Below are 26,084 nucleotides of genomic sequence, written 5' to 3'. Positions count from 1 at the left end.
AACTAGGCCTCGATCACTCCTTGGCAAGACCGGAGGATTCCAGCGGCGCTTACACTCGTTCCCCGGCGGCTTCCGGCGGCGCTCCTCCCTGCGCGCCCCGCCCTCTCCAGGCCAGCGCGGCCACCCCGAGATGGGAAGGACTCAGTCTAGAAGGGCTCGGGTCTCACCCCTTCGGGCTTAAATTAATGTGGCGGTTTCCAGTGGCCCAAGAAGCCCTCGGGGCCAATGTGCAGTCCAGTAATCCCCCATTACCCCGAGGGTTCGGGAGGTCTCCACGCGCAGCCAGAAGCCATCGCCTCTCCGAGGGGTGACTGGCGGGGCCCTGTCCAGGCCGGAGTGCTTTCGGTTCCTCCGTAGTTTCACTCTATCGACCCAGTAAGAGTTTCTCTCCTGCGGCGTCACGGCGCCCAAACGGCCCCAGAGGGCAATAGCACCGCCCCCTCCCGCGGGCGCCTCCTCAGTCTCCAGCTCTCGGCGCTTCCAAGCCCCGCCTCCCCGCCGCGTCCAGAGTCCGGCCGAGCAAGCGCAATTCCCGGGGGGGAGGGGAGAAGAGGAGGGGGGCGCTTCCCCAGCGACTCCGTCCACCTTGCCCAGGCAGGCTAAGCGGGCTCTGCACATGCGCAGCACCGGACCGGGGCGGCGGACTCCATTTCCCAGAAGGCCGGGCGCGTCCTTCGGCCTCCTGCGGGTTCAGACGCGGCGTGTGAGGGGGGGGAGGAGGAGGGAGGAGGGAAAAGAGAGGAGGGCTCCGTCACTTCCGCTACGTCTGGGCCTCGCCATCCTGTGTGTTTTCGTTGTCGCCGGTTCCATTCCTTCCTTAGCTGACGGGGGAACTTGGGCGGTGGAACCCGAACCCAGGGTAAGCTGGGGCCGATCGGAGCTTTCAGGGAGGGGAAAGGGGAAACTGGTTTCGTCGCGAGTGCGCAGTCCGAGCTTGCAAGCCCCGCCTCCTAGGCGAGCGTGCGCGCCCATTGGCCAGCGACCCATTTCTTCCCGCCCACTGGGCGTCCCCGCGGCGTTCTCACACCTTCCCGGATTCCCCTTGGTCCCCCTCGATCCCCACCAGTCTTAGCGGCCCGTGCGCTCCCCTTAACGCAGGTTCTAGACCCAGAGAATCCCGGCTGAGGTGGGGAGTCAGTCCTTCCCTTGGAGGAACGCCCCTGTCTCTCTCACTCCAACTTGTGACCTGCCCCGGGTCGTGACCCCTGGTGTCGGACCCTACTCCGGTCCTGGGCTCGGCCACGCCCCCTCATTACGGGCACTCCTCGGGGGCTCCGTCCCGCCCCCCTCCAACCCAGGGGTCCCACTGCTATGAGGGACTCCCCCTAGACCACGTGATCACTCCCTGGGATCTGATTTTGAATCCGCCCCTCCCACCTCACTGGCTGTGGGGGGAAAGAACGCTAAAGTGGGGTACGCGGGAGACCTCCCCGCCCCCGTGACCCCACCTCCCAGGGTTGGACCCCTCCCTATACCCCCGCAGTCCCTGGCCCTAGGACGGGGTGAGGCCTTCAGCGCCCCTGGGGACCCCCCCCAGCGGGGCCTCCCCTCTTCATTCCTCCCGTGATGGGGGTCCCCTGAGGCAGGCGCGGAGCCCCCACGGAGGACGTGCTTGTGTGCACAGACGGAGGGCGCTGGGCTGTGCCCCGCGGGGGGGTCAGCACGTGTGGGGAAGGGTACAGAGCCTGAGCCCCGCTTGGGGGCTCTATGTTCCTGGGGGGCTCCGGGCTCCTTGGGGGCCTCTGGTCTGGGCCATGGGGCCACATCCTCTCCTTGTGTCTGCACCTTTTCTATCCCGGGCAGGGAATCCCCGTATCCTCCCCCCAAACTCTTCCCTACCACCTGGCGGACCCTCCCGGGGCCTGTGCTTGTGTCCTTTGACCCCTGCTCCCTGACCTGCCCCGGGTCAGTGTGGAGGAGCCCTCCGTCTGCCCCACGTTACTGCTGGGAACCCCTCAGGCCGACCTCGGTCCGGATCCAGGGGTCTGGCCGGCGGAGGGCCCGGGTCTGGCCCGCCCTTCTCAGCCCGTCCCTTTCCTCCCCAGGCCGGCCTCGGACGGACTCCCCTTTCCCCAAGTGGAGGGCGGCCTGAGGAAGGCGGGATGGCGGCCCTGCCCCCCGCGCCCGGGGCCTGTCAGGTAAGGGGGGGCCTGGCTGGAGACACCCCCCAGACCGCGCCAGAGGGGCCCCCAGGCCGCCCGTGGGACCTGGAGAGGGAGCCTGGAGGCCGGAGGGGGGAGGGGCCGCACTGACTGAGGACCTGGAATGTTCGGGGCAGCGCTGGCCCACAAGTCCCTGGGGGGGGGGCCCTGCCTGCACCTCCCCCTCCTCCTCCCTCCCTAAGAAAGCTCTGTCCCCAGGACCTCTGACCCGCCCCTCAGCATCCCTGCTGTCCTCCACCAGAGAGGGTGGGGCTCGGGTGGGGGGCGGGGCTCCTGGGGGCTGCCTCCCCCTGGCGCCCCCCCCCATCCAAGCCCAGCACGAGCTGCCCCCCTCCCCCACTGGCCCCGACCTGGGGCAGGTCCCGTGGGGGGCAGCCGGCCCTGACAGAGGAGGGCAGGGGAGCGGGCAGCGCTCGAGCGCCCCCTGGGCCTCCGCAGGGGAAGCTGCCCCCGGGGGTGGAGGTCTCATTGCCCCCTGTGACCCTGGGAGCCCCGGGGCTCAGGCTCAGCGGGATTTTGGCCGCGGGGGTTTTCTTTGTTTGGGGGACTCGCCCAGGGTCACTCGGCGCCTGGAAGGGTCGGGGCCTCCTGCCTGTTCTGGCCGAAGCTGCCCCAGAGTCAGATTTTTAGGAGAATTATGTTTCAGAGTCTCCCCCCCCCCCTTTTCTCCTTTTATTCCGGGTCTTTGCTTCTTATATAAAGCAAGTTCAGGGAGCCATTTCTGAGGGAAGGTGGGCGCCTGGGGCCCCTCCCCCACGGCTGTAGGCGAGCAGTAGAATGGGGGACGCCTCTGGACCGTATCCGTCAGCAGCTGCATACAGCAGGAGCCCACTGAGTGTCCCCGGGGCAAGCCCAGACTCTGGGACCCCCCTGACTGGACCCCAGCGCCACGCCTCCTCCCCGGAGTGAGGGTTCTGGGAAAGCACAAGTGTCTTTGCTCTTTCAGGGCCCCGTGACCTTCCGGGAAGTGGCCGTGCCCTTCTCCCGGGAGGAGTGGGGGCGGCTGCGCCCGGCCCAGAGGGAGCTGTACCGGGAGGTGATGCTGGAGAACTACCGCAACCTGGTGGGCCTGGGTGAGGACCCGCTGCCCCGGGACAGGGGGGAGGGGATGAATGTGGGGGGCCGGGTGGGGCCAGGGGCAGCTCCTAAGGAGAGGCCTTTGCTCTGCCCACGGGTGACCCCTTGACCCTCTGGGCCCCCAAGTGCCGGTGGCGGCAGGGAGCATGATGCTGGAGCCCTTCTGGAGGGGCCGGTGCCCCTCTCAATCATGGCCACTTTTCCATGGGGCTCCAACGTTCCCGTTTCCCATGGGCAGGGCTTGCTGTCTCCAGCCCCCACGTGGTCTGCCAGCTGGAGCGAGGGGAAGGACCGTGGGTGCCCGAGGGAGACGCCCCAGGGAGCAGCCGGGCAGGTGAGTGAGGCCGGTGTCCCCTAAGGGCCAGGGACCTGTGTGGCCGGGTTGGGGAGGGGGCTGAGCTGCTTCCTAGAGCCTGTCCCCCTCCCCTGGGCCCTTCCATCCCAGCCTCTCCCATTGCCTTGGGCAGCTGAGCCAGGGGAGGGGTCTTATTCTGAGCCTGGGGAGGGGTCTTATTCTGAGCCTGATGAAGTAAAGGTGGGACGATGAAAAGTGTTTTAAACTATTAGGAAGGAAGAATCCTCTAAAAGCAAACCCACGTGGTCTTTCCTCTGCCAGTCTCAGAACCGATGGCCAGTTGGGAGGGGCACCCACGTGAAATCGGGCTTCTTCCTCTCTTCTTAAAACGTTCATGTTAACTTTGAGAACAGAGTAACTGGTGCTTTTGCTTAGCTTCCCCATTCCCTGATAAACTTCCTACAACTGGCAGTGCAGCTTCTCATTTCGTGCCATTACAATATGGGGTGGGAAGGCACAGCCTCGTTTCCTGAGCCAGTGCTTTGCTCTTTCACTAACATTTTTGTGGACTGGGGCCTTTCAGCAGCACCGCCACCTGCTAAACAGATCAATTAATGAACATGTATTAAGCTCCTACTGTGTGCTAGATTGTGTCTGACACTCTGTAACCCCACTGGGAGATTTTTTTCTTTTTCGCAAAGATCCCAGAGTAGTTTGCCATTTTTTTCTCTTCTTCTGATATGCTTCTACCAGATTTTATTTAATAATAAACCTAACAACAAATAATTCTAATGGGGCAACGAACTGGTACCTTAATAAAGTGTGGGGCGCAAAGTCAGGAAGACCAAGCTTAAATGCAGTCTCAACACTTATGGCTGGGTGATCCTGGGCAATTACTTCACCCTGTTTGCCTGGATGTCTCATCTGTAAAATGAGCTGGAGAAAGAAACAATAAGCCACTCCATTATTTTTGCCAAGAAAACCCCAAATGGGGTCATGAAAATTCTACGGAAAAACAGCGGAATAATAACCACAAAAGTGTTTGAAAGAAGGCCCTAGGATTGAGGAGGACTGAGAAAATAGAAGCTGGGAAGATAGAACCTTAGCTGAGACTTGCTGGCAGGTGGGAAAAACCAGGAAGCAGAGGGGATGAGTTGGAGGTTCCAGGGTTGGGGAGACCCATAAAAAAGCCTGGAGTCAGCAGAGTGGAGTGAACTTGAGAAGAGCCACAATGCTAGGTCACTGATACAAAGTGGGGAAGAAGGGGCTCTGGACTGGGGGCTGACTGGAGACTGGACTGGACAGGGGAGACAGAGGCAGGCAGATCCCTCAGCAGCTGCTGCAGAGGCTGAGCTGTGAGGTGATGAGGGCGCGCACCAGAGCGGTGATGATGTCTGAGGAGAGGAGGGGATGTACATGAGACTGGATATTCAGGGTGAGAATGAGTAGATGGGGATGATACTGGGGAAACTGGGAGGATGACGGTGTCCTTAACATTGTAGATGTTAACAAGGGGGGAGGTTGGGTTTTTGTTCCTTAATGCTATTTGGACAAGGTATTTAATCTACTAGCCTCAGTTTCTTATCTGTAAGATGAGTAATTTGGAGTCCATCAGAAGTTTTAAACCCAGAATCTGTGAACTTTCGAAGAAATATTTTTAAGTGTATATCTATTTGGTTATCATGTGATCTTTTATATTTTACTTTATGCATTTAAAAACATAATTCTAAGAAATGATCCACAGTTTTACCAGATTGCCACAGGGGTCCATGACATACAAAAACATTTAGTACTCCTGGACCAGGTAATCTCTTAATCTCTTGTTCCCCTAACAATCTGTGAATCAGCCTGTCTGGATCAGATTGTCACAAGGTGCATTCTTTATGTGATGAGCGGACATGGCCTCTGTGTTTTCCATCCATTTCTCCTGCTCTTCCACTCTTGTTGGTAGAGAAACACCAAGCATGTGACTTGGACACTTCTTAGCAGTGTGATCTGAGCCTCCCTTTCCAATTTTAGAACATCCTAACTGATTTGCCTTCTCCATGTTGTAACCAAGGAAATTGAGGCTCAAGGATTTGCCCATAATCCCATAGCTCATATCAAAAGCAGGATTTGAACACAGTTCTTCTGGTGTCACCAACGCTCAAGAATTGCTTAAGTTTCTGGCACATCATAAAGATAGGCAGGACACTTTCTAGGCCTATCTCCAGGCCCAGGCCTCCAGGATGCAGCTGGTTTTCACTAGTAATGGGAACAACAGTAATATGAATGTATGTAGCTCTTGAAGGATTGTGAAAATACTTATTCTTCCAGCACTCAGACAATTTTTGCTAAGAACCTTCCTTGATAGGGATGTAAATAAAAACTGTACAGCAGGTCACAGAAAGGACATTTAGTTTTTGTTTCTTTCTTTCAGTTTGGGAAACTAGGCTGGCAACCAAGGAGTCAGCCTCACATCTGAGATTTCTGACACAAGAATCCTCTCAGGAAAGACTAGAAAGGGATAATCCCTGTGACTTCAATTGGGGAGAAGCTCAGAAATGTGGTGCTCGTTTCGAGAGGCAGCAGGACAATGGGAAGAATGCCCTGAAATATGACATACATACAGAGATCAAGTGTAATGAATATGGGAAACCCTTTAATTACATACCAGAACTCATAGAATATAATATGCCAGTTCACACTAGAGAGAAATGTTATGAGTATAAGGAACATGGGAAGGCCTTTTCCAGGAACTTACAGTTTATTGAAAATAAGAAAATTCATCCTGGAGAGAAGTTTTATGAATGTAAACTATGTGGGAAGGCCGCCTGCCACTGCTCAAAGCTTGATCAACATCAGATGCTTCAAACTAGAGAAAAAACGTATGTATTCAATGGCTATGAGAAAGGCTTCCACCAGAGATCAGCACTTATTCAGCATCAAACTATTTGTTCAGGAGAGAGACCTTTTGAATATAGGGAACCTGGGAAAATCTTCAGTTCAGGTTTCATAGGACATCAACGAATTCACCCTGGAGAGAAGCCTTATGAATGTATTGACTGTGGGAAGACTTTCCATCATAGAACAGGACTTACTGAACATCAGAGAATTCATAGTGGGGAGAGAGCTTATGAATGTTATGAATGTGGGAAAGCCTTCTGCCAGAAACCAGGACTTATTCAGCATCAGAGGATTCATACTGGAGAGAAACCTTATGAGTGTAAGGAATGTGGAAAGGCCTTCTGTAGGAATTCACAGCTTACTGAACATAAGAGAATTCATACTGGAGAAAAACCTTATGAATGCAGTGAATGTGGAAAGGTCTTCCGACAGCGCTCAAAGCTTACTAGACATCAGATAATTCATACCAGAGAGAAAATTTATATATGTAGTGACTGTGGGAAAGCCTTCCACCAGAGTTCAGCACTTATTCAGCATCAAACAATTCATACTGGGGAAAAACCTTATGAATGTAATGAATGTGGAAAGGCCTTTAGCCTGAGCACACGATTATTTATACATCAGCGAATTCATACTGGAGAGAAACCTTATGAATGTAGGAACTGTGGGAAAGCCTTTCATCATAGAACAGGACTTACTGAACATCAGAGAATTCATACTGGAGAGAGAGCTTATGAATGTTATGAATGTGGGAAAGCCTTCTGCCAGAGAGCAGGACTTACTCAGCATCAGAGAATTCATACCAGAGAGAAACCCTATGAGTGTAAGGAATGTGGGAAGACTTTTTGCCAGAGAATAGGACTTACCCAACATGAGAGAATTCATACTGGAGAAAAACCTTATGAATGTAATGAATGTGGGAAAGCCTTCCGAGTGAGAACACAGCTTACTCAACATCAGATTATTCATACTGGAGAAAAACCTTATGAATGTAATGAATGTGGGAAGACTTTCTGCCAGAGCTCACAGCTTACTAGACATCAGATAATTCATACTGGAGAAAAACCATATGAATGCAATGAATGTGGGAAGGCTTTTTCGAAGAAGTGCTGGGCTTAATCGACATCAAACAATTCATACTGGAGAAAAGCCTTTTGAATGTAAAGAATGTGGGAAGGCTTTCCGCCTGAGCACAGCACTGACAGAACATCAGAGAATTCATACTGGAGAGAAACCCTTTGAATGCAATGAATGTGGAAAAGCCTTTCGTCTGAGCATAGGACTTACTGAGCATCAGAGAAATCATACAGGAGAGAAACCATATGAATGTAGTGAATGTGGGAAGGCCTTCAGTCAGAGTACACAGCTTAATCGACATCAGAGAATTCATACTGGAGAGAAACCTTATGAATGCAATGAATGTGGGAAGGCTTTTGGCCAAAGATCACATCTTACTCAACATCAGACAGTTCATACGGGGGAGAAGCCATATGAATGTAATGAGTGTGGGAAAGCTTTTAGTCGAAGTACAGGCCTTACAGGACATCTGAGAATTCACACTGGAGAGAAACCTTATGAGTGCAGTGAATGTGGAAAGACCTTTCGCCTAAAGACAGGACTTGCTGAACATCAGCGAATTCACACTGGAGAGAAACCGTATCAGTGTAATGAATGTGGGAATAACTTCCGCCTGAGCAAACAGCTTACTCAGCATTACAGAATTCATACTGGAGAGACATCTCATGAAGGTAAAGCCTTGTGAATGTAAGATTTTCCCCTTTGCCAAAAAGTAATAGAAATTCTGTAGAGGAAGGAAATCTGATTAATTTTCTCCAGAAACAGTTCCAAACCCTTTCATCCATTCTTGAAACCCAGATCACCCATTTCCCCCAAGGCATTCATATTGCAGATGACTTACTCTTTAATGCACTTAAAAAAAAAAAAAAAAAAAAAAGTTGTCACAATCTGACAGGAGTTTGTCCTGTCCTCTTTTTTTCCTAGTCATAGAGAAAGGTTTGCTCCTGCTCTTTTGACACAGCATTTCCTTTTTTTGTTTCCTAGATCTTCTATCACTCATGTTCCATTTGCAATCAGTCTACAAATCTTGTTAATTCTGTGTTCATATACCATTGCTCTCGTCCACTCAACACATTTGGCCACCTCATTCCAGACCTCTTTATTTGTCAACAAGACCTTTGCAATAATTTCTTAATTGGTTTACCTGTTTCTATGCACCAATCAACATACCACAGATTGTGCTGTCAAAATAGCCCCTTAGAGCAAAAGCCTGACTCTGAAAGGAGTCTATTTGAAAGCCTTCAGTGGCTTTCTGTTCCCTCCTAGGTAAAATAAGAAAATTCTTTTAGGGATGGTTAAAACCCCTCATATTCCAGAATCATCAGAATTCAGAATCAGAACTTCACAGTTGTTTTCTCTTTGCTTACTTTGTATATTCCAACTACAGTGGCCTATGTTCCCTTCCATGGAGATGATATCATCCCCTTCCTTTGTGCCTTTACACAAGCTGTTTCCCCTGTGCCTGGAATGGCCCCCCTCTTCAGCCTCTTAGACTCCATAGCTCTTGTCAAAGCTCAGATCAAACTTTGGATGTTAGGCCTTCCTTGCTTATCTCAATATTGTTTTCTTGTGACTCCAGGTTTCTATGCTATATACCAAGTATCTCTCCCCAATCCCGATCACTTTGTCCCTATTTTGTCCCTGTGCATATTGCATCTCTATTAAAGTAGAATTGATTTGGAACAGTCAGCCTCTCTAAGAGGAAGATCCATTCCCATGAAATTAAAGCACTACACTACAAAATAATTCATTAAAAAAGAAGTTCAAATTCTGTTTGCGGATAATTGGCATAGATTAAATAGCCATAGTCAGGGCACCCTGCCTAGCATCATCTGGACAAAGTTAAAATCCAAAAACCGAATGGACGAAAAAAGTCACATCGTCATACTGTGAGATGGCATTGGGTTGGAGCAGAACAACTTGACGTTACCCAATAAGGGCTGTAAAAGTCGGCTTCCTGTTTTACCACTGGAAAACATCAGATGTTCTCCACGCGTGAAGCTCTTAGTTCTGCTCATTTCTTGCCAAGTCTTTAATGCTGGGACCCCCCCTCCCCACTCTAAAGAAAGTCACCCAACTGTAGTGTATGGGTGTCCTCTGATCTCACTTGTCTTCTTGCCCTTTTGTGGGTCCCAGACTGGCTCACATCTTGCTGCCTTTCACTCCAGCTCAATCAGGAATCTTGCTTGTTTTTCTGTGGGGGGAAAAAAGAAAAAAACTGAATAATATGAGTATCCTCTTCTCTCCAGTTTCTTGTCTTAAAACTGCACCTTGTTGTCCCATGTTTCTCTTCTGCTTCAGCCCCTAATGGCAACAAATGGCAGTTCTCCTTAGCAAAGCCCACTTCCGTCAATTTGTAAACATTGATTAAGCACCTACTTTGTGTCAGGCACTGTGCTAAGTGCTGGGATACAAAAAGAGATGAGACAGTTCCTGTCTCCAAGAAGCTTGCAATCTAAGGAGGGAGACAACTTGCAAACAGCTTTATACAAAGCAAGCCATATCTACAAGTTCAATAGAAAATAATAGAAAGAAGGCACTGTAATTAAGCCGGGTTAAGAGCCTTTTAGCCTATTCCTTCTAGTCCCTTCAGGGAGTTTGCTGCTTTGAGGATCCTTTATTTCTTACCTAGTTTTCCTTCTCTCAGCTTCTTTTACCCTGCTATCTATATACAATTGCAGGTCTTATCTCCTCAAGAAAGCCTTACATGAGCCAGCCATCCCTGTAGGAATCATACTATATCTTTCTTACTTTTATTGCCAAACTCCTGGGACAATCTTTTATACCATTAGCTCCACTTCTTTTCTTCCCACTCATTTCTCAGCTGGCTCCTCTTCTTTTCTTCCCACTCATTTCTCAGCTCCTTGAAGTTTCTCATTTTTGATCCCTCCATTCTCCTGAAATCTTATTCTTTGGGGTTTCCTACCAGTGATAATTCTGTAATCATAATGGTGATGGCAACTGTTGCCCTTTACATACCATGGATGTTTTACATGTGCTACCTCCATTTTATAGAAGAGGAAACTGAGGCTCAAGGAATTTAATGGCTTGCCCAAGGACACGCTGGGGAGTGCTTCTAGTTTCAGCTCCTCCCTCACAAGCTGCCAAAGCTTTCACAATACAAAGATCTGACTGTATTAGTACCTTGCTCCAGAATCTTGAGTGCTTCCCAGTTGCCTCCAAGATAAATCATGAAGCTTCAGTCTGTCATTGGAAAACCTCTCACAGTCTGACAGCAGCTGATTTCTCATTTGCTCTAGAAGGTTCAGAGGATTACTTGAAAGCAGGAGAGATGATTAGCTTTCCTTCCATTTTCCCCAATATTTAGTAACAGGTGTTTGATTTTGGGCCGGGTTCTGCAGCCCTAGAATAAAGATGAGATACAGCTGATGCACAAATTTACATAAATGAAGCTACAGGAAATGAAAAGAAATATAGAAGGCAACTGGCCAACCTTTGGTTCTGTGGTGGAATGTGAGAAAGGCCCCTAACGTGGGCTCTGCACATTAGCCTGAGAGGACATTCTGTGCGCACTGGGGCCCCTGGCATTGCTGATTCTGCCAAGGTAAGTACCACCTTGTAGGTCCAACAGAAAGCTGGAATCCAAAGACACTTAAGAAGAGTCACAATAACAACCCTGAAGGTGAAGGCGCTTTTCAGATATGATCTCACAATCTCACATCTCTGGGCGGAAGGGTCACAAATAAAGAAGATTAGGAAGGGAGACCAAGAGATTTGCACAGGGATACACGATTAGTAAATAAATGTGGCAGAATTTGCACTCGGCTCTCCTGGATTCCAAGTTCTCCACCATTCACTGTACTGCCATTGTGTCCTCTGCAGATTGGATGCCTGTGTCACAGATAAAAATGTTAAACTCTGGAGTGCTCCCCCACAGGCTGCCTGAACCATTAATGCCAGTTCTAGTCCCAGGATCCCAGCCAAGTCTGATTGTTAAAGCTGCATGGTTATCTCAGCCATATTTCTCCCAGGTTCTCCACTAGAATAGCATGGTAACTGTTAGGAACTCCATGAACTTTTTGCACATATCCTGTCCCAAGGGAAGTGAAGTGACTCCCACGCCTTCTTAACGCAGCCTTAGGACATCCCTTTCTGGGTTTTCTCCAAGTATCTCTTAAGTCCTATCTGGCAGTCAGCTGGCTTCCTGTCATGGAAAATCGGGAGTCCAATGACGCATCTTTGAGTCTTTCTACTTGGTGGTCCTTGAGCTGCCAGAGACGGTGCCTTCCTGGCAACATCTTCCAGTTCAGACCCTATTAGTATCGACTCTTCCCCACTTACTGTGCTTGTGTCATTCCTGGTATAAAGTTCATTCTTGTTGATGGGGGGAAAAAGACAAAAGAAGAGTTCACAGCTCTCCCTTCTTCCTGCTGCAGTTATGGCCATTCTCCCATATCTCAGATATCTAGGCCTTTATCAGCTCACTTGCTCTCTCCTCCCATACAGCTTTTCAGAGAAGAATCCAAACCCTTTTGTTGTCTTTTCCATTCCTCCCCAGAGGAACCTCTTCTATGCATTTCTTTGTAAAATCCATGTTGGTTGGAACTTCATCCTTGAAATGAGTTCCTCTGAGTCTCCCTGGACCCACTAAAATCTGCTTTCCCCAACCTAAGGCGCATAGCAGACTGATCTTAGTTTTCTTTTCAATCATAAATTTTACGAGGGAAAAGTCTTTCCTCCCCTCCAAGGTTCCCATCATTTCCACCCGAACAATAACCTGACAAACAGGTTCAAAATAGAATTTCCCTTGGTTCCTCTGCCTTTTGAAGGGTGAAATAATCTCCAAGGCAAGTCAAGATGCTATTTACTGCTTTGCTCTTGGTGGAGACAGTGAGAAGAACTCGGACCTTGGGGCATTTAAGGAGGCCCTCGGTGCTTCAAATGGTGCTTCTGGGCCGGGCTTAGAACCTGTTCCCCAAACTCCGTGTCTCTCTTCTTTCTTTCCAACAAGGTTGTAAGATGACATATGCCACTCACCAAATCACTTCTACCTCCATAGACCTTGAATGTTCTCTGTAATGCTCCTGCTCTGGTTCCTGACTTGCACACATGAAATCTGCCTTCTCCCTTTACCTGTTGTTTCTGTTGAAGGTAAACGCCCATCCAAGCCATGGGCAGGCTTTGTCCTTATCCCAGTAAGTCTCATTGCTATCTGGGAGGTCAGACTTGACCCCTGGCATTAAGACCTGGCATTGACTTTGTGAGGAGCGACATGAGGTTTTACTACTGGCTCCTTTCTGGAGTTTGGTGTGCTGTGAATCTCTGAGTGATCTGTCATTCTGCCTTTGAAGATCCACACGGGCAGCTTTCTCTCCCTCCTCTCCCTATACATAAAGGGTGTGTGTGAGAGCATGTATGTATAACTGGGTGTTGGGGAAGCTCTCTGCTGGCAAACAGGAGCTCAGCCCAAGCTGCTTTACCTGAGCTGCTGGAGGGGCTGGGGAAGAGCAAGGCAGGTGCTCATCTGGGATGAGATGGGCTGTACCCCAACTCCCTCAGTCAGACCTGCCTGGCCTGGGGCTTCTCCAGGCTAGCGAGTGAGCTCCAGGGCCGCCTTCACCAGAGACCCCATCAGGAAAGCGCTTCAGGGCCAGAGGGGCGTCTGAGGAGACCTTGGGTTACTGAGCTCACATCCTGAGGGAGATGCAGCTCCGAGACAAGGAAGCTATTGCTCTTCCCATTGCCTGCCCCAGGAACTGTTATGTTTTTGCCAAAAGCTTATCTTTATAAAGCTTATTCTACATTTCTCTTCACCTACCCTTTAAAATCATTATAAAGATAAAACTCTCTTAGTCTTTTTATTAGAGGTCTATATTTGTTTTATTGACTTAAATGTGGGCTGAGGGGAGGAAGTAATGACTCTTATGCACCTTTGCACATATCCTGTCCCAAGGGAACTGAAGTGACTCCTACGCCTTCTTAACGCAGCCTTAGGACATCCCTTTCTGGGTATTCTCCTAGTATCTCTTCTTAAGTCCTATCTGGCAGTCAGCTGGCTTCCTGTCATGGAAAATCAATGTAGCAAAGAGAAGGGCTGTAGCTTGTCTCCTCTGGCTAAGGTCAGATAATCACTAGAATATCCAACTATCAGCTGGAGGCTCCAGGTAAACAAAGGTTTTAGGTCATATCTGGATTTCCCTCCTTGGGCCAGAGAGCCTGAGGCTATTTGAATAGGGGGGAAAAAAGGTAGAATTAACTGTTCAAGAGTTGGTTGCCTTCAGTGCTGAGATTGCTTCTGTAGCATCAGAGGGGAGAGGAGCCAAGGGAAGGAGTTATAAAGAAAGTCACACCTGAAGAGACATTGGGAACAAAGAGCACTGCCGTTCCAAAGGTGGGAGCCAGTGTGGAGGGAATAACTAGTTTTGCTAAGTCAGGACTCTGCACACTGCACAGCTAGGAGCCAAACACCAACAGGTATTAGAGAGCACTTGCCTGAGGAATTTTTTAACTTTTAAAAACTTTTTCTCAATTTAGAATCATAATGTTTTAATCCCTTCTCCCTGCTATTCTTGAGCCTATAATTTTTTTCTTTTTTCCTTTTTAAAATAATTTTATGCCATTTCAGATTTGTTTTGATGGATTGATTTTGGAGTTTAATAAACTTTTCTTTTTATAAAATATATGTGTCCTTTCTCAGTGAAATTTTAGTCTAATTTTGTTTTAAATTCTATTTCTCTTTTGTTTTTTCACATTTTAGTTTTTTAGCTTTCTACAAGTAGTAGACTTCATTGCTTTCAATCTCCTGCATTCTAGTATTAAATTTACATATGAAATTCCTATATTCAAATTATGCTGTTTGGATGGTAAATGATTAATTGCCTATTCACGTGCAAATGGAATTCTGTCACCCCTGCTAACTTGAATATTTGCTTCACTTTTAATTACTCTGTCACAGATCATTGATTTTTTTTTTCTTTTCATTTTGCTGAGGCATTTGGGGTTAAGTGACTTGCTCAGGGCCACACAGTTTGTACTCAGATTGTCCGGACTGCGCCACCTAATGGCCCAGGATCATTGATGTATTGTGTTACTCTTGTAAAATAAGTCTTTTTTTTTTTTTTTTTTTTTTTCCTCTCTCCCTTGGACTTGTTGATACAGCTACAGTAGATCAGTTTATTGACCAAATGGGATCTAAATTACTTAAAAGGTAGTGTCACTAGTTAGTAAATATATATTTAGCACCAAATGTACCAAGCACTGTATTAAATGCTGGGGATGCAAATGTGAAAACAGCCCAATCCCTCAACTAGAAACTCACAGGTTCTTCTGATTTTAGAAGCAGATGCAGAGAATAAAAATAAGAACCCGGTGAAGTCATTAAAAAGACAGATATGGTCTAAGCACTTTCTCCTCAGGCTTCAGCCACGTAGGATGGGCAAACCCTTAACAGGCCTTCTGGAATCTGGAGACCTAAGTATCCAGCAGAGTAAAGGTGGAGCCTTCAGAGAAGCTGACCCTGTGCCTCTGTTAGGGAAGGAGGGAAGCCTGCATCCATCAAAACCACCCGGAGGTGCGCTGAGCTCCTTTGCCATTGCTCCTGGTGAAACAAACCACTTTAATTGCTAGCCTGTGAACCTCTGCTTTCTTCCACATCCAATCTGAATTTCCTGGTCACCCTGACTCAGTACGGCATACCAGGAGGCCAAAAGATTAGGAAATGATGAGCCAAGTCATGCCCCAGTTGGAAGCTGGGAAATTCTGTCCCCTGAGTTCCCCGAGTCCCTGGACTCATTCACAAGTCTCTGATACATTGACGGTAGGAGGTGATCTGCCTGGTGCTTCCTGAGAAAGGAAGAAGAGCTGGTCCAGAACATCAAGGCCAAGAGAAAGAAAGGGGTCCAGCACAGGGAGGGGGAACATTTGAGTCAGTAAAGGAGGGTTGACCACTGACCATTGAGAGCAGTCTGCCACTTCCAGAAGGGGCAGTTCACCCTTAGGTCAGTCATTTGGTAAGTATTTTCTGAGTACCTATTTGTGCCAGGCACTGTACTAAGCACCGAGCTTCAGGGATATATATAGAGAAGGTCTAAAGCTCTTTCCTGCCTTCAAAGAGCTCACAACTTAATGGGGGAAATACGAGAATTGGAAATAATCAGCAGAAGCAAGGCTCTAGAATTATGGGGAAATTAGTAAAAGGTTCTAGTAGAAGGTAGGGTTTTAGTTTGGGACTTGAAGGAAACCAGGAAGATCAGTAATCAGAGTAAAGGAGAGAGTGTTCCAGGAAGGGGAGACAGCCAGAAAAAATGGGCAAAGCTTAGAGATGAAGTATCTTGTTCAACGGACAACAAATAGGTGCAGGGTTGGATATAATGTACCAGAAAACTGGAAAAGTAGGAGGAAGGGCTAGGTTATAAAGGGCTAGGTTATAAAGGGTTCTGAATGCCAAATTAATTCCTGAGGTGAAAGGGGAACCTCTGGAGTTAATTGAGTAGGGCTTTAGCAACAGATTGGCTATGGGAGACTGATAGTAAGGGGTCCAAGATGACTTCTACACTGGAACCCCAGAGAGTGGTACCCTTGACAAGTAATAGAGGATGTTGGAAGGGGAGAGTATTGAGGGGAAAGATAATTAATTCAGTTTTGGACATTGAGTTTAAGATGTTTATTGGATACCCAGTTTGAGATGTACTGATAAAAATCAGTTGATTGTGTGAGATTGGAGGTCAGCAGAGGGTTCGGGGCAGGAAAAATAGATTTGAGAATCTTCATCATAGGAAAAATGAAAATGAAATTATTTTAATTAAAAGTCCAATTGCTACAGGTAATTAACTCCATGGAAGTTGAAGTAAAGTGGTATAGAGGAATAAGAGATGACGACTCAGGGCAGATCTTTGAGGGACACATATGGTTAAAGGGTGAGATCTGGAGGAGGATCCAACAAAGGAGACAGAGAAGGAGCAGTTAGTTGGTGAGGAAATGAGAAAATAGTAGAGGGGTATCCCCAAAAACCTAGAGAGAAGAGTATTGAGGATAATTTAATCAAGTCAAAATCTGCAAAGTCAAGGGGAATGGAGATTGAAGGATTCTTTGTGGGAGAGAGGTGTTCAAGAGAGAAAGAGTTGAGGGAGCAGAGGCACCTTTTGTAGGTAGAGTTCTTGAGGAGAGTGTCTGCCAAAGGCAGGATCCTTGTGGGATGAGTTAAGATGGAAGGAACTATTGAGGGTTTTTTCAGAATAGGGGAAGACATGACCATGGTAGTGTGCAATAGGAAGGAGCCAGTAGATGGAGAGATTGCAAGTAAATGAAAAAGGGGAAAAGATGGGGTGTTTTAGAAGGAGAAGGACCACTTGGAAACTGCATCTAGGTAATGTGAGAGGAGGAAGGAAAGGGAAGCTCACTGCAAATGGCGTCAGGGTTTTTCTTTTTACAATTTCACATAATTTTTATTTACATTTTAAAATTTAGACAGTTTTCTGGAAACAAACTGTGAAGCAATGATGGCTCTTTTTTATTAGGCTTGAACCTATTGAAAAAATCCAGAAACCAAATTATCACTCTTTGCTGATGATATGACGGTATGCTTAGAGAACCCCAGAGATTCTACTAAAAAGCTATTAGAAATAATTCACAACTTTAGCAAAGTTGCAAGATACAAAATAAACCCACATAAGTCATCAGCATTCTTATATCTCACTAAGAAAATCCAACAGTTAGAGTGACAAAGAGAGATTCCATTTAAAGTAACTACCGATAGTATAAAATATATAGTAATCTATTTGCCAAGGGAAAATCAGAAACTATATGAGCAAAACTATAAAACACTTTCCACACAAATTAAGTCTGCTCTAACCAATTGGAAAAATATTAAATGCTCTTGGATAGGGCGAGCAAATATAATAAAGATGAAAATACTACCTAAACTAATCTATGTATTTAGTGATCTATACCCATCAGACTCCCAAAAAACTATTTTAATGACCTAGAAAAAATAACAACAAAGTTCATATGGAAAAACAAAAGGTCAAGAATTTCAAGGGAATTAATGAAAAAAAAATCAAATGAAGGTGGCCTTGCTGTAACAGATCTAAACTTATATTATAAAGCAGCGGTTACCAAAACCATTTGGTATTGGCTAAAAAATAGAGTAGTTGATCAGTGGAATAGGTTAGGTTCATTAGACAAAATAATCAATAACTTTAATAATCTAGTGTTTGACAAACCCAAAGACCCCAGCTGTTGGGATAAGAACTCAATGTTTGATAAAAATTGCTGGGAAAATTGGAAATTAGTATGGCAGAAACTAGGCATTGACCCACACTTAGCACCATACACCAAGATAAGGTCAAAATGGGATTCATGACCTAGACATAAAGAATGAGATCATCAATAAATTAGAGGAACATAGGATAGTCAACCTCTCAGACCTGTGGAAGAGGAATGAATTCATGACCAAAGAAGAACTAGAGATCATTACTGATCCACAACAGAAAACTTTGATTATATCAAATTGAAAAGTTTTTGTACAAACAAAACTAATGCAGATAAGATTAGAAGGGAAGCAATAAACTGGGAAAACATTTTTACAGTTAAAGGTTCTGATAAAGGCCTCATTTCCAAAATATATAAAGAATTGACTCTAATATATAAAAAATCAAGCCATTCTCCAATTGATAAATGGTCAAAGGATATGAACAGACAATTCTTAGACGAAGAAATTGAAACTATTTCTAGCCATAGGAAAAGATGCTCCAAGTCATTATTAATCAGAGAAATGCAAATTAAGACAACTCGGATACCACTACACACTCGTCAGATCGGCTAGAATGACAGGGATAAGATGATGCACATGTTGGAGGGGATGTGGGAAAACAGGGACACTGATACATTGGTGAATTGTGAATACATCCAACCATTCTGGAGAACACTTTGGAACTATGCCCCAAAAGTTATCAAACTGTGGATACCCTTTGATCCAGCAGCATTACTACTGGGCTTATATCCCAAAGAGATCTTGAAGAAGGGAAAGGGACCTGTATGTGCAAGAATGTTTGTGGCAGCCCTCTTGGTAGTGGCCAGAAACTGGAAACTGAGTGGATGCCCGTCAATTGGAGAATGGCTGAATAAATTGTGGTATATGAATATTATGGAATATTATTGTTCTGTAAGAAATGACCAGCGGGATGATTTCAGAAAGGCCTGGAGAGACTTACAGGAACTGCTGCTGAGTGAAATGAGTAGGACCAGGAGATTGTTGTGTACTTCAACAACACTACTATATGATCAATTCTGATGGACGTGGCCCTCTTCAACAATGAGATGAACCACATCAGTTCTAGTAGAGCAGTAATGAACTGAACCAGCTACACCCAGCGAAAGAACTCTGGGAGATGACTATGAACCACTACATAGAATTCCCAATCTCTCTATTTTTGTCTGCCTGCATTTTGGATTTCCTTCACAGGCTAATTGTATGCTATTTCAAAGTTCGATTCTTTTTGTACAGCAAAATAACTGTTTGAACATGTATACATATATTGTATTTAATTTATACTTTAACATGTTTAATATGTATTGGTCAACCTGCCATCAGGGGGAAGGGGAGGGAAGGAGGGGAAAAATTGGAACAAAAGGTTGGGCAATTGTCAATGCTGTAAAATTACCCATGCATATGTCTGGTAAATAAAAAGCTATAATAAAAAAAAAAAAAAAAAAAAAAAAAAAAAAAAAAAAAAAAAAAAAAAAAGAAAGAAAGAAAGAAAGAAAAAACTCCAGAAAATCTCACTGCACGTTTTTGGCGATAAGTCCACAAGCTCATTTTAGTTGAGAGTAGACTGACTATTAGTTATTTTGCAACATCAAAGTGGTTCCGTGAGTCTAGACAGCCTTCCCACCTCTGCCTTCCAAGTCTCTTGGACCTTTTATGAATTCCACTGAATTCATTACAATAGAGATAGACATTTTATATTTTTAACAATTCAACATCTGTGCAAATTTTCACGAGGTACCTCATGTTTGTTCTTTTTTAATTCCTCAGGATCAAACTTCCAGGTTTGTGAAATTCCACTCGGTGTCCTTTGCCTATATCCAGTTCCAACTAAAGTGTCATTTCCCAAGCTTGGATACTAGTATTATCTGTTATAAGTGGAGAGCTTCCCTGATCGGAAGCTTTCTTTCCTCTGCTCCAGTTCCTGCCCTGGGTATCATCAAGTTGTCTGACATTATATGTGGACCCATATACACGGCCTGAGTTTGTAAACTGACAGTTGAGGTCAGGTTCTTGGGCACCTGGAGAATGGAAAGTAGGTGCGTGGAAGGTCCAAGGGAGGAAGAAAAAGGTCAGCAGGATCCCTATGGTTGGGGGCAGCCAATTAATATGGGAGATACAGTGGGATTACCCAGTAGCAGAGGTCGGGCAATATACAGGATTGTCCAGCAGCAAATCCCCTCCCACGACAGCTGCGTGGTTCTCTCCACCTTGTTCAGTAGCCCCCGCAGAGGGTGGGAGGGATCCGGGACTGAGACTTGGCAGGGCCGGGGGCCTCTGTCAGATAGAAGTAGCTCCTTCCTTAACCCCTACGCCATCTTTGAAGGAGACAGCTTGTGGAGAAGGGAGCCATTCCTCCCAACACTAAGAGCCACTAGTGACCCAGGAATATCAGCGTCTCCCCGACCATTTGTCCCGCTTCCAGCCCAGCCCCCGTAGTGATTGGCCACCCCTGGGGGGGACCCTCCATCTCCCCAAAGTACTTGCCAGCCAGAGGGCAGGCAGGCTAGCCTGGAGCAACAAAGATGTCCTTTGGAGGAGACGCTGTGACCTCAGACGGACACTGCACAGACCAGCCTGGTCAGACACTGAAGATCCCAATGCTGTATCCCGGGCCGTCGTCCATCACCTAGATTCACGTGACCCTGGGAGAGTCAGAAGCTGGTAACCAGGTAGCTCTGCCTGGCTCAAACCCCACTCACACCTGAGTCGGGCTCTCCGTGCTCTTGGTGACCCTCTTCTAAAACAAGACAAATGGCAATTCAGCTATTTTATTATTTATTTTATCACTATTTCATCTCCCTCGAATGCCTGTGACAGGGGCTCGTGATGAAGCAACAGGGTGCTACAGGGGGCCCTACAGGGGGCGAATTATTACATTACATGGATGATATATTGGGATGTGCACCTGTTCCTCAGGTGCACATCCCAATATATCATCCATGTAATGTAATAACATTACTTTTGGAAATGTTTTTCTTACTGGAGTAAGAGCAGCAGCAACATACATTTGGCACATAGTAGGGCTGTTTTTCATTCCCTGTGGCAAAACTGTCCATTCATATCTTTTATAAGGCTCAGCTAAGTTAATGCTGGGCACTGAAAAGGCAAATCTTTTCATATCCTCCTTATCTAGAGGGATAGAATAGAAACAATCCCTAATGTCTATAACCCAAAGAGACCATTCTCTAGGCAACTGAGTAGGAGATGGAAGTCCAGGCTGAAAAGTTTCCATAATTTCCATATGTTCATTTAGTTTTCTTAAATCAGTCAACATCCTCCATTTTCCAGATTTCTTTCTTACAACAAATACTGGGGAATTAATTCCAAGGACTTAGAGAAGGTTGTTAAGTGTCTTTGGTCAAGTTGCTCCTGTATTATATCTAATAAGGCCTGGATTGTTTCACTTGTTAAGGGGCACTTTTCTATCCACACTGGTGTATCAGTTTTCCATTGAGTGGGAGCAGGTGAGAGTGTTGGCAGGCCTTCAACAGCAGCCCTGCCTAAAAAGCCCAAGTACTCAATTGTAATCCTAACTGCTGTAAGATGTTTCTTCCCCACAGATTGACTGGGATTTGTTCAACTACAAAAAGTAAAATCTCCTGTTTTACTTTCAAATGTCCATCTCAAAGGGATAGCGCTAACTTCAGCTGCTATTGATCCTCCTGCACCAGGCATGTAGATTGTCTGCCTTAATCTTTGGCCAGTGATAAAATGTCTGCATAAGGATCTAAACCTGTTAGTTGATCAAAGGTGACTGGTATATTAACTCCAGTTTGCCTATTTCATTGGTCTTGTATTCTACAGAGTTCACTGTATTCAGAAAGCCACAAGTTTTGTCCAGGTTCTAAACATGTCCTTGCTATAGATTTCCAATTATTAGGGATTTAAATTTCAAAAGTCAAATTCTCTAAATACATCTTCACATAAATTGATGTAACCCCATAAAGAGTGCAACCCTTTTTCAGATCTTTGATAATTTCCAAATTAAAAGGAGTGTATCCTCTTCTTTCTTGACCTGAAGAGTCTTCAATCACAGATGTACTTCTATTTTTTAAATCAGATGTATCCTGTCCATCTTTAGCTTTAATTAGTGCCCTTTGTAATCGCGTCATAGGGGGTGGGCAGAGCCGTTGGATAGGCGGTGCTGATGGTGTCTCTCCCACCGGGCGCTGGGATGTGTTAAGGGCTCAGAGATCCTAGGGAGGTGTTGGGCAAAACCCTTCCCCCAGCTTCCCGAACTGCCAGGGAAAGCCGCACTGGCGCTGTTCAAGGTGCTGCTTAGCCGAGGGGTTTACTCTCCTGGGCTGAGGGAGCTGCTTACACACCTGGAGGAGAAGGAGGGAGCCGAGGCACCCCCAGTGTCCTGCCTCCGCTGATTGGCTCCCGGGACACGCTCCCTCCCTAGGACCAATGGGAGCTCTAGCTTTGGGGGCTCACTCCTAGTCCTGGACTAAAGAATACTGCAAGAGCATCTGATGATGAATAAAAGGCACACCATATCAGTCATGGGAGTTGAGAATCCTGTAAACCTTGAGTAAGTTCTGCATTGGAAATTTTTCCTGGAGGGAACAAACTGTCCCACCTACCGAGGGTTTCTATAATTTCCCAGTCCCAACACCTGTGTGTGGGGTACCCCTACAGCATGGCTGCTGCAATATTTCACTCAATATTAGTTAATGGTTGGGCTATCCTTTCTCATTATGTATATAAGAGTGGGATAAGAAGAGAAATAGAATGAAAGTGATAAGGATCAAGACACCTGAGAAGCTGGAGCTTAGCCCAGATGTTAGGAGGACTGAAGTTGTTGGGTGGAGCTGATCGGGTTGGGGGAAAGCTTTGATGCTGGGAACTGATTGGAAAAAAGTATCTTATCCTGGGTGAAAAGCCGGGGAAGGCTTCTTTGCTCTATGGTGCCATCAACAGGTTGAAATAGGAAATGTCCTTTAGAAATTGCTTATGTCCTTCCCTTCCACCTAGGGTTGTAAGGGAATTCTCATGGAGCTCACACTTTCCTGGGGGAAACAACATGAAGATAACCATGAAAAACCAATTGTTTACAGGATAAATGGGAAATAATCAGCAGAAGGAAGACACTAGGAGTAAAGGGGATCAGAAAAGCCTTTTGTTGAATTTGAAGGAAACCAGGGAAACCAGGAGGCAGACATGAGGAGAGAGAGTGTTGCAGGCATGGGGGACAGCCAGTGGAAATGCCCATAGTTGGGACATGGCTCGTTTCATTCAAGGAACAACAAGGAAGTCATTGTCTATGGATTCCCGAGTGGCCTTTATGTGAAGTGCAATGGGGGTGGTGTAAAGTGTAAGAATGCTGTAGAAATAGGGAAAGCAGACTCTTAATGAAGGGCTTTGAACGACAAAGAGGATTTTGAATTTTGTCATGGAGATGATAGGGAGCCATCGAAGAGGATTGATTCCTAGTTGGGGATGGCATGGTCAGACTTGCTCGGGTAACATATCAGAGAGGTGACAGTATCATCAAGGTGGGGGGAAAGGGTTGCCAAAAGATCCTAAGAAGGAGAAGGCAGTGTCTAGAGTTGACTGGAAAGATAATCATGCCCTCGATAGTAATAGGGATATTTAGAAGGGGATAATTCTTTGGGGAGAGGGAAGATAAGGAATTAGTGTTAGAGAAGTTGAGTTTCAAATGCTTCTATGACTTTTGGTTCTAGATTTCCAGGAGGTATTTGGAGATTGGACATTGGACATGAGCAGAGGTTTGGACAGGATCATTAATTGTGCAATCATCAGCGTACAGATAGTGGTTGGATCCACCAGGTGAAAAATTATAGAAGGAGCAGAGAAGAAAATTTTAGGACAGGGCCTTGTGCAGGACCCACAGTTAGTGGATTGCAGTAAAAAAAAATGAAGCAAATGGGAATGAGGCAAAAAAAAAAAAAAAAGGGGTCAGGAGAGATGAGGATTGAGAAAAGACCATCGGATTTGTCAATGAAGCGATCGGGGTAACGGGGGAAAATATCAGTTGAATATAACGTTGGAAGCTAAAGTGTAGAGAGTTAAGAAGAGTGAGGGGAAAAAAAGTGGAGGTAGCTATTGTAAATGGTTTTTAGCTACAAAAGGCAGTATTCCTGGGGACATAGACAAAGGAGGTCTCTCCTGTGGTCTTCCAGGCAGGGAGAGGCTCTTAGGCTCTCTTTCCCAGGAATCATGTGTCCCTGAGAACTTGGTGCCTCCATTTTTTTTTTTTTTTTTTTATGTCCTTAGATCAATGAGTATTCTGAGACTGGAGTGGGAAGTGAGCATAGGAGTTCAGGAGGTACTGGGATCCATCAGAGGTCCCACCAGTGACTGGGTCAGTAGGTGAGTCCACCAGAGCTGGTAGCCGCAGCCTCAGGAGTCAGAAGGTGACTCAGCAGCATCCTTGGTTTATCTGGGCAGGAACCTGCTGCAAACCACAAAACCTGGAGAGGCTTCAGTGTGTCACTTGATAAGCTTTGTCCATTTTAACACTTCCTAACTGTGTGACCCTGGGCAAGTCACTTAACTCCAATTGCCTCAGCAAAAAAAAAATAATAAGCCCAGTCCAAACTGGGAGTGGGAGCAGGGAAGTGACCCCAAAGGGGATCTCACTGCACTTCTCTGCTGGCTCCAGGAAGCCTCCATTTGGGGAGAAGCTGGTGGTCTCCCTGGGGTGACTGGAAGCAGCCTCTTCAGGTCAACTTTCCCACCTTCTCACCTGGGGGAGCATCTGGGAGCCCTCCATGTGTCAGAGGCCGGGCTCCTGTGCTTTCATGTAGGCAGGGACTCCCAGCAGAGAGGGCTGAGTGAGCTATGCTTGGTTACTGTGCATAGGGGAGGACCCAGGAGCTCCAAGGACCCAGCTTAAGGGGCCGGGGCCTGAGAGCAGATGAAAGGCCAATCCAATGTCCTTCTGGCTCTGTCCTGGTGGGTCCTGACTGCCATTGGGAGGCTTTGGCACTTGGGGGCGCTGTGGGACCACCATAGTTGAGTCATGGTGAGTGCTCACAGCTCAGACAGCAGGCAGCCATGCCCAGAGCTGCAGGTGTCTCTGTGCCGTCAGGGATGTCTGCCTCCCCAGAAGCTGTTTCCTGGCTCTGCCCAGTGGAGGAACCACACAGAAAACCACCCACTGTCTACATATGTCAACTCCCACAAGGTCCCCGGACACTGGGTTCAAATCTCTGGAGCTGGGAGACAGATTTGCATGACGGAACCTCCACCCTCCGGGGTGGGGTGAGCTGGGGGATAAGAAGCCCTGACAGGAGCCCGGCCCTAGCTCTGGAGCCTTGGGAGGCAGAGCTTCTGCACCATGGACCTGCGCCCGTTGCTGCTCCTGCTGCTCAGTGCCTGCACAGGTTGGGCAGAGAGAGTCCCGGCGCTCATGGGGTGGAGGAGGGGAGAGCTGGGCGGGAAACGAGCTGCCTTGGCAGGGATGGCCTCTCTCTGTTCCTGACCCGTGTCTGTGCTGATTGTTTCAGGGAGCAGGGCCCAGGCTGTGGTGACTCAGGAGCCTTCCCTGACTGTGATCCCAGGAGGGACAGTCACCCTGACCTGCAGCTCCAGCACAGGGGCCGTCACCTCTGGTCTCTCTCCCTGCTGGATCCAGCAGAAATCCGGCCAATCTCCCAGGGGGATCATTTCTAGCACCAATAACCTTGTACCAGGTGTCCCTGCCCGCTTCTCAGGGTCCCTCCTTGGGGACAAAGCTGCCCTCACCATCAAGGGGGCCCAGGCTGAGGACGAGGCTCACTATTACTGTGTCCTGTGGTATGGCAGTGCTTAGCACAGTGAGAGACTCCAGGGGAGAAGTGAGACAAAAGCTTCTCAGCCGGCCTGCTCCCAGCCGCACAGGCTCCCTGAGGGCTCTGCTTCCCAGCTTAGGGGTTAATGAGAGATATTTGTTTCCTGCTGTTATTGGCCAAATCAGTGATCACAGTGGGTCTCTGCTGATCCGGAAAAGTGACTTTTGTGTTTAAGTTGGCAGGCTTGTTAATAACAAACCAAATGCTGCCAGAAATCCTGAGGCCCTCAACAGCTTTCATTTTTTTCTTCCCTTAATAATTGAAAGCCTTTTATACCCAGTCCCAACCGACCTTTCCCATATACATCATCCCCTCTCTGAAGTCATTGGTCCTGCCCAACTGGTGTTTTCCCTCTTTTTCATGCAAGACAGTCCAACCCCCAGCTCTGTGGTTTTGTGTGGCTCTCCCTATGTTCAGAATGCACTCCCATCTCAATTTGCCTCTTACGAAGTCTTCAAGACTGAGCTCAAATGAGGTTTTGGATGCAGCCTTACCTGATCTCTTCAGCTGCTTCTGTCCTTTTGCTTCCTGATACTTACCTTTTATTCTATATATATATA

At 47.0% G+C, this 26,084-nt stretch overlaps 1 protein-coding gene and 1 gene segment (V, D, J or C); both read left to right on the top strand.

Moving 5' to 3' along the window:
- Positions 1–728: 728 nt before the first annotated feature.
- LOC141549862 (uncharacterized) lies at positions 729–11,278 on the top strand. Its single transcript, XM_074279892.1, is given in 6 exon segments — positions 729–859; positions 2,046–2,138; positions 3,109–3,235; positions 3,478–3,573; positions 5,954–7,512; positions 7,514–11,278. Coding segments are annotated over 5 exon segments (2,487 nt in total). The 5' UTR covers positions 729–859; positions 2,046–2,102; the 3' UTR covers positions 8,183–11,278.
- Positions 11,279–25,013: 13,735 nt separating this feature from the next.
- On the top strand, positions 25,014–25,523 carry LOC141551168 (immunoglobulin lambda variable 7-43-like). The segment is given in 2 exon segments: positions 25,014–25,077; positions 25,201–25,523. Coding segments are annotated over 2 exon segments (351 nt in total).
- The last annotated feature ends 561 nt before the right edge of the window (positions 25,524–26,084 follow it).

The sequence above is a fragment of the Sminthopsis crassicaudata genome, chromosome 1 (genome assembly GCF_048593235.1).
Source record: "Sminthopsis crassicaudata isolate SCR6 chromosome 1, ASM4859323v1, whole genome shotgun sequence".
In the NCBI taxonomy this organism is placed as follows: domain Eukaryota; kingdom Metazoa; phylum Chordata; class Mammalia; order Dasyuromorphia; family Dasyuridae; genus Sminthopsis; species Sminthopsis crassicaudata.
This window is presented reverse-complemented; position numbering and strand designations above follow the sequence as displayed.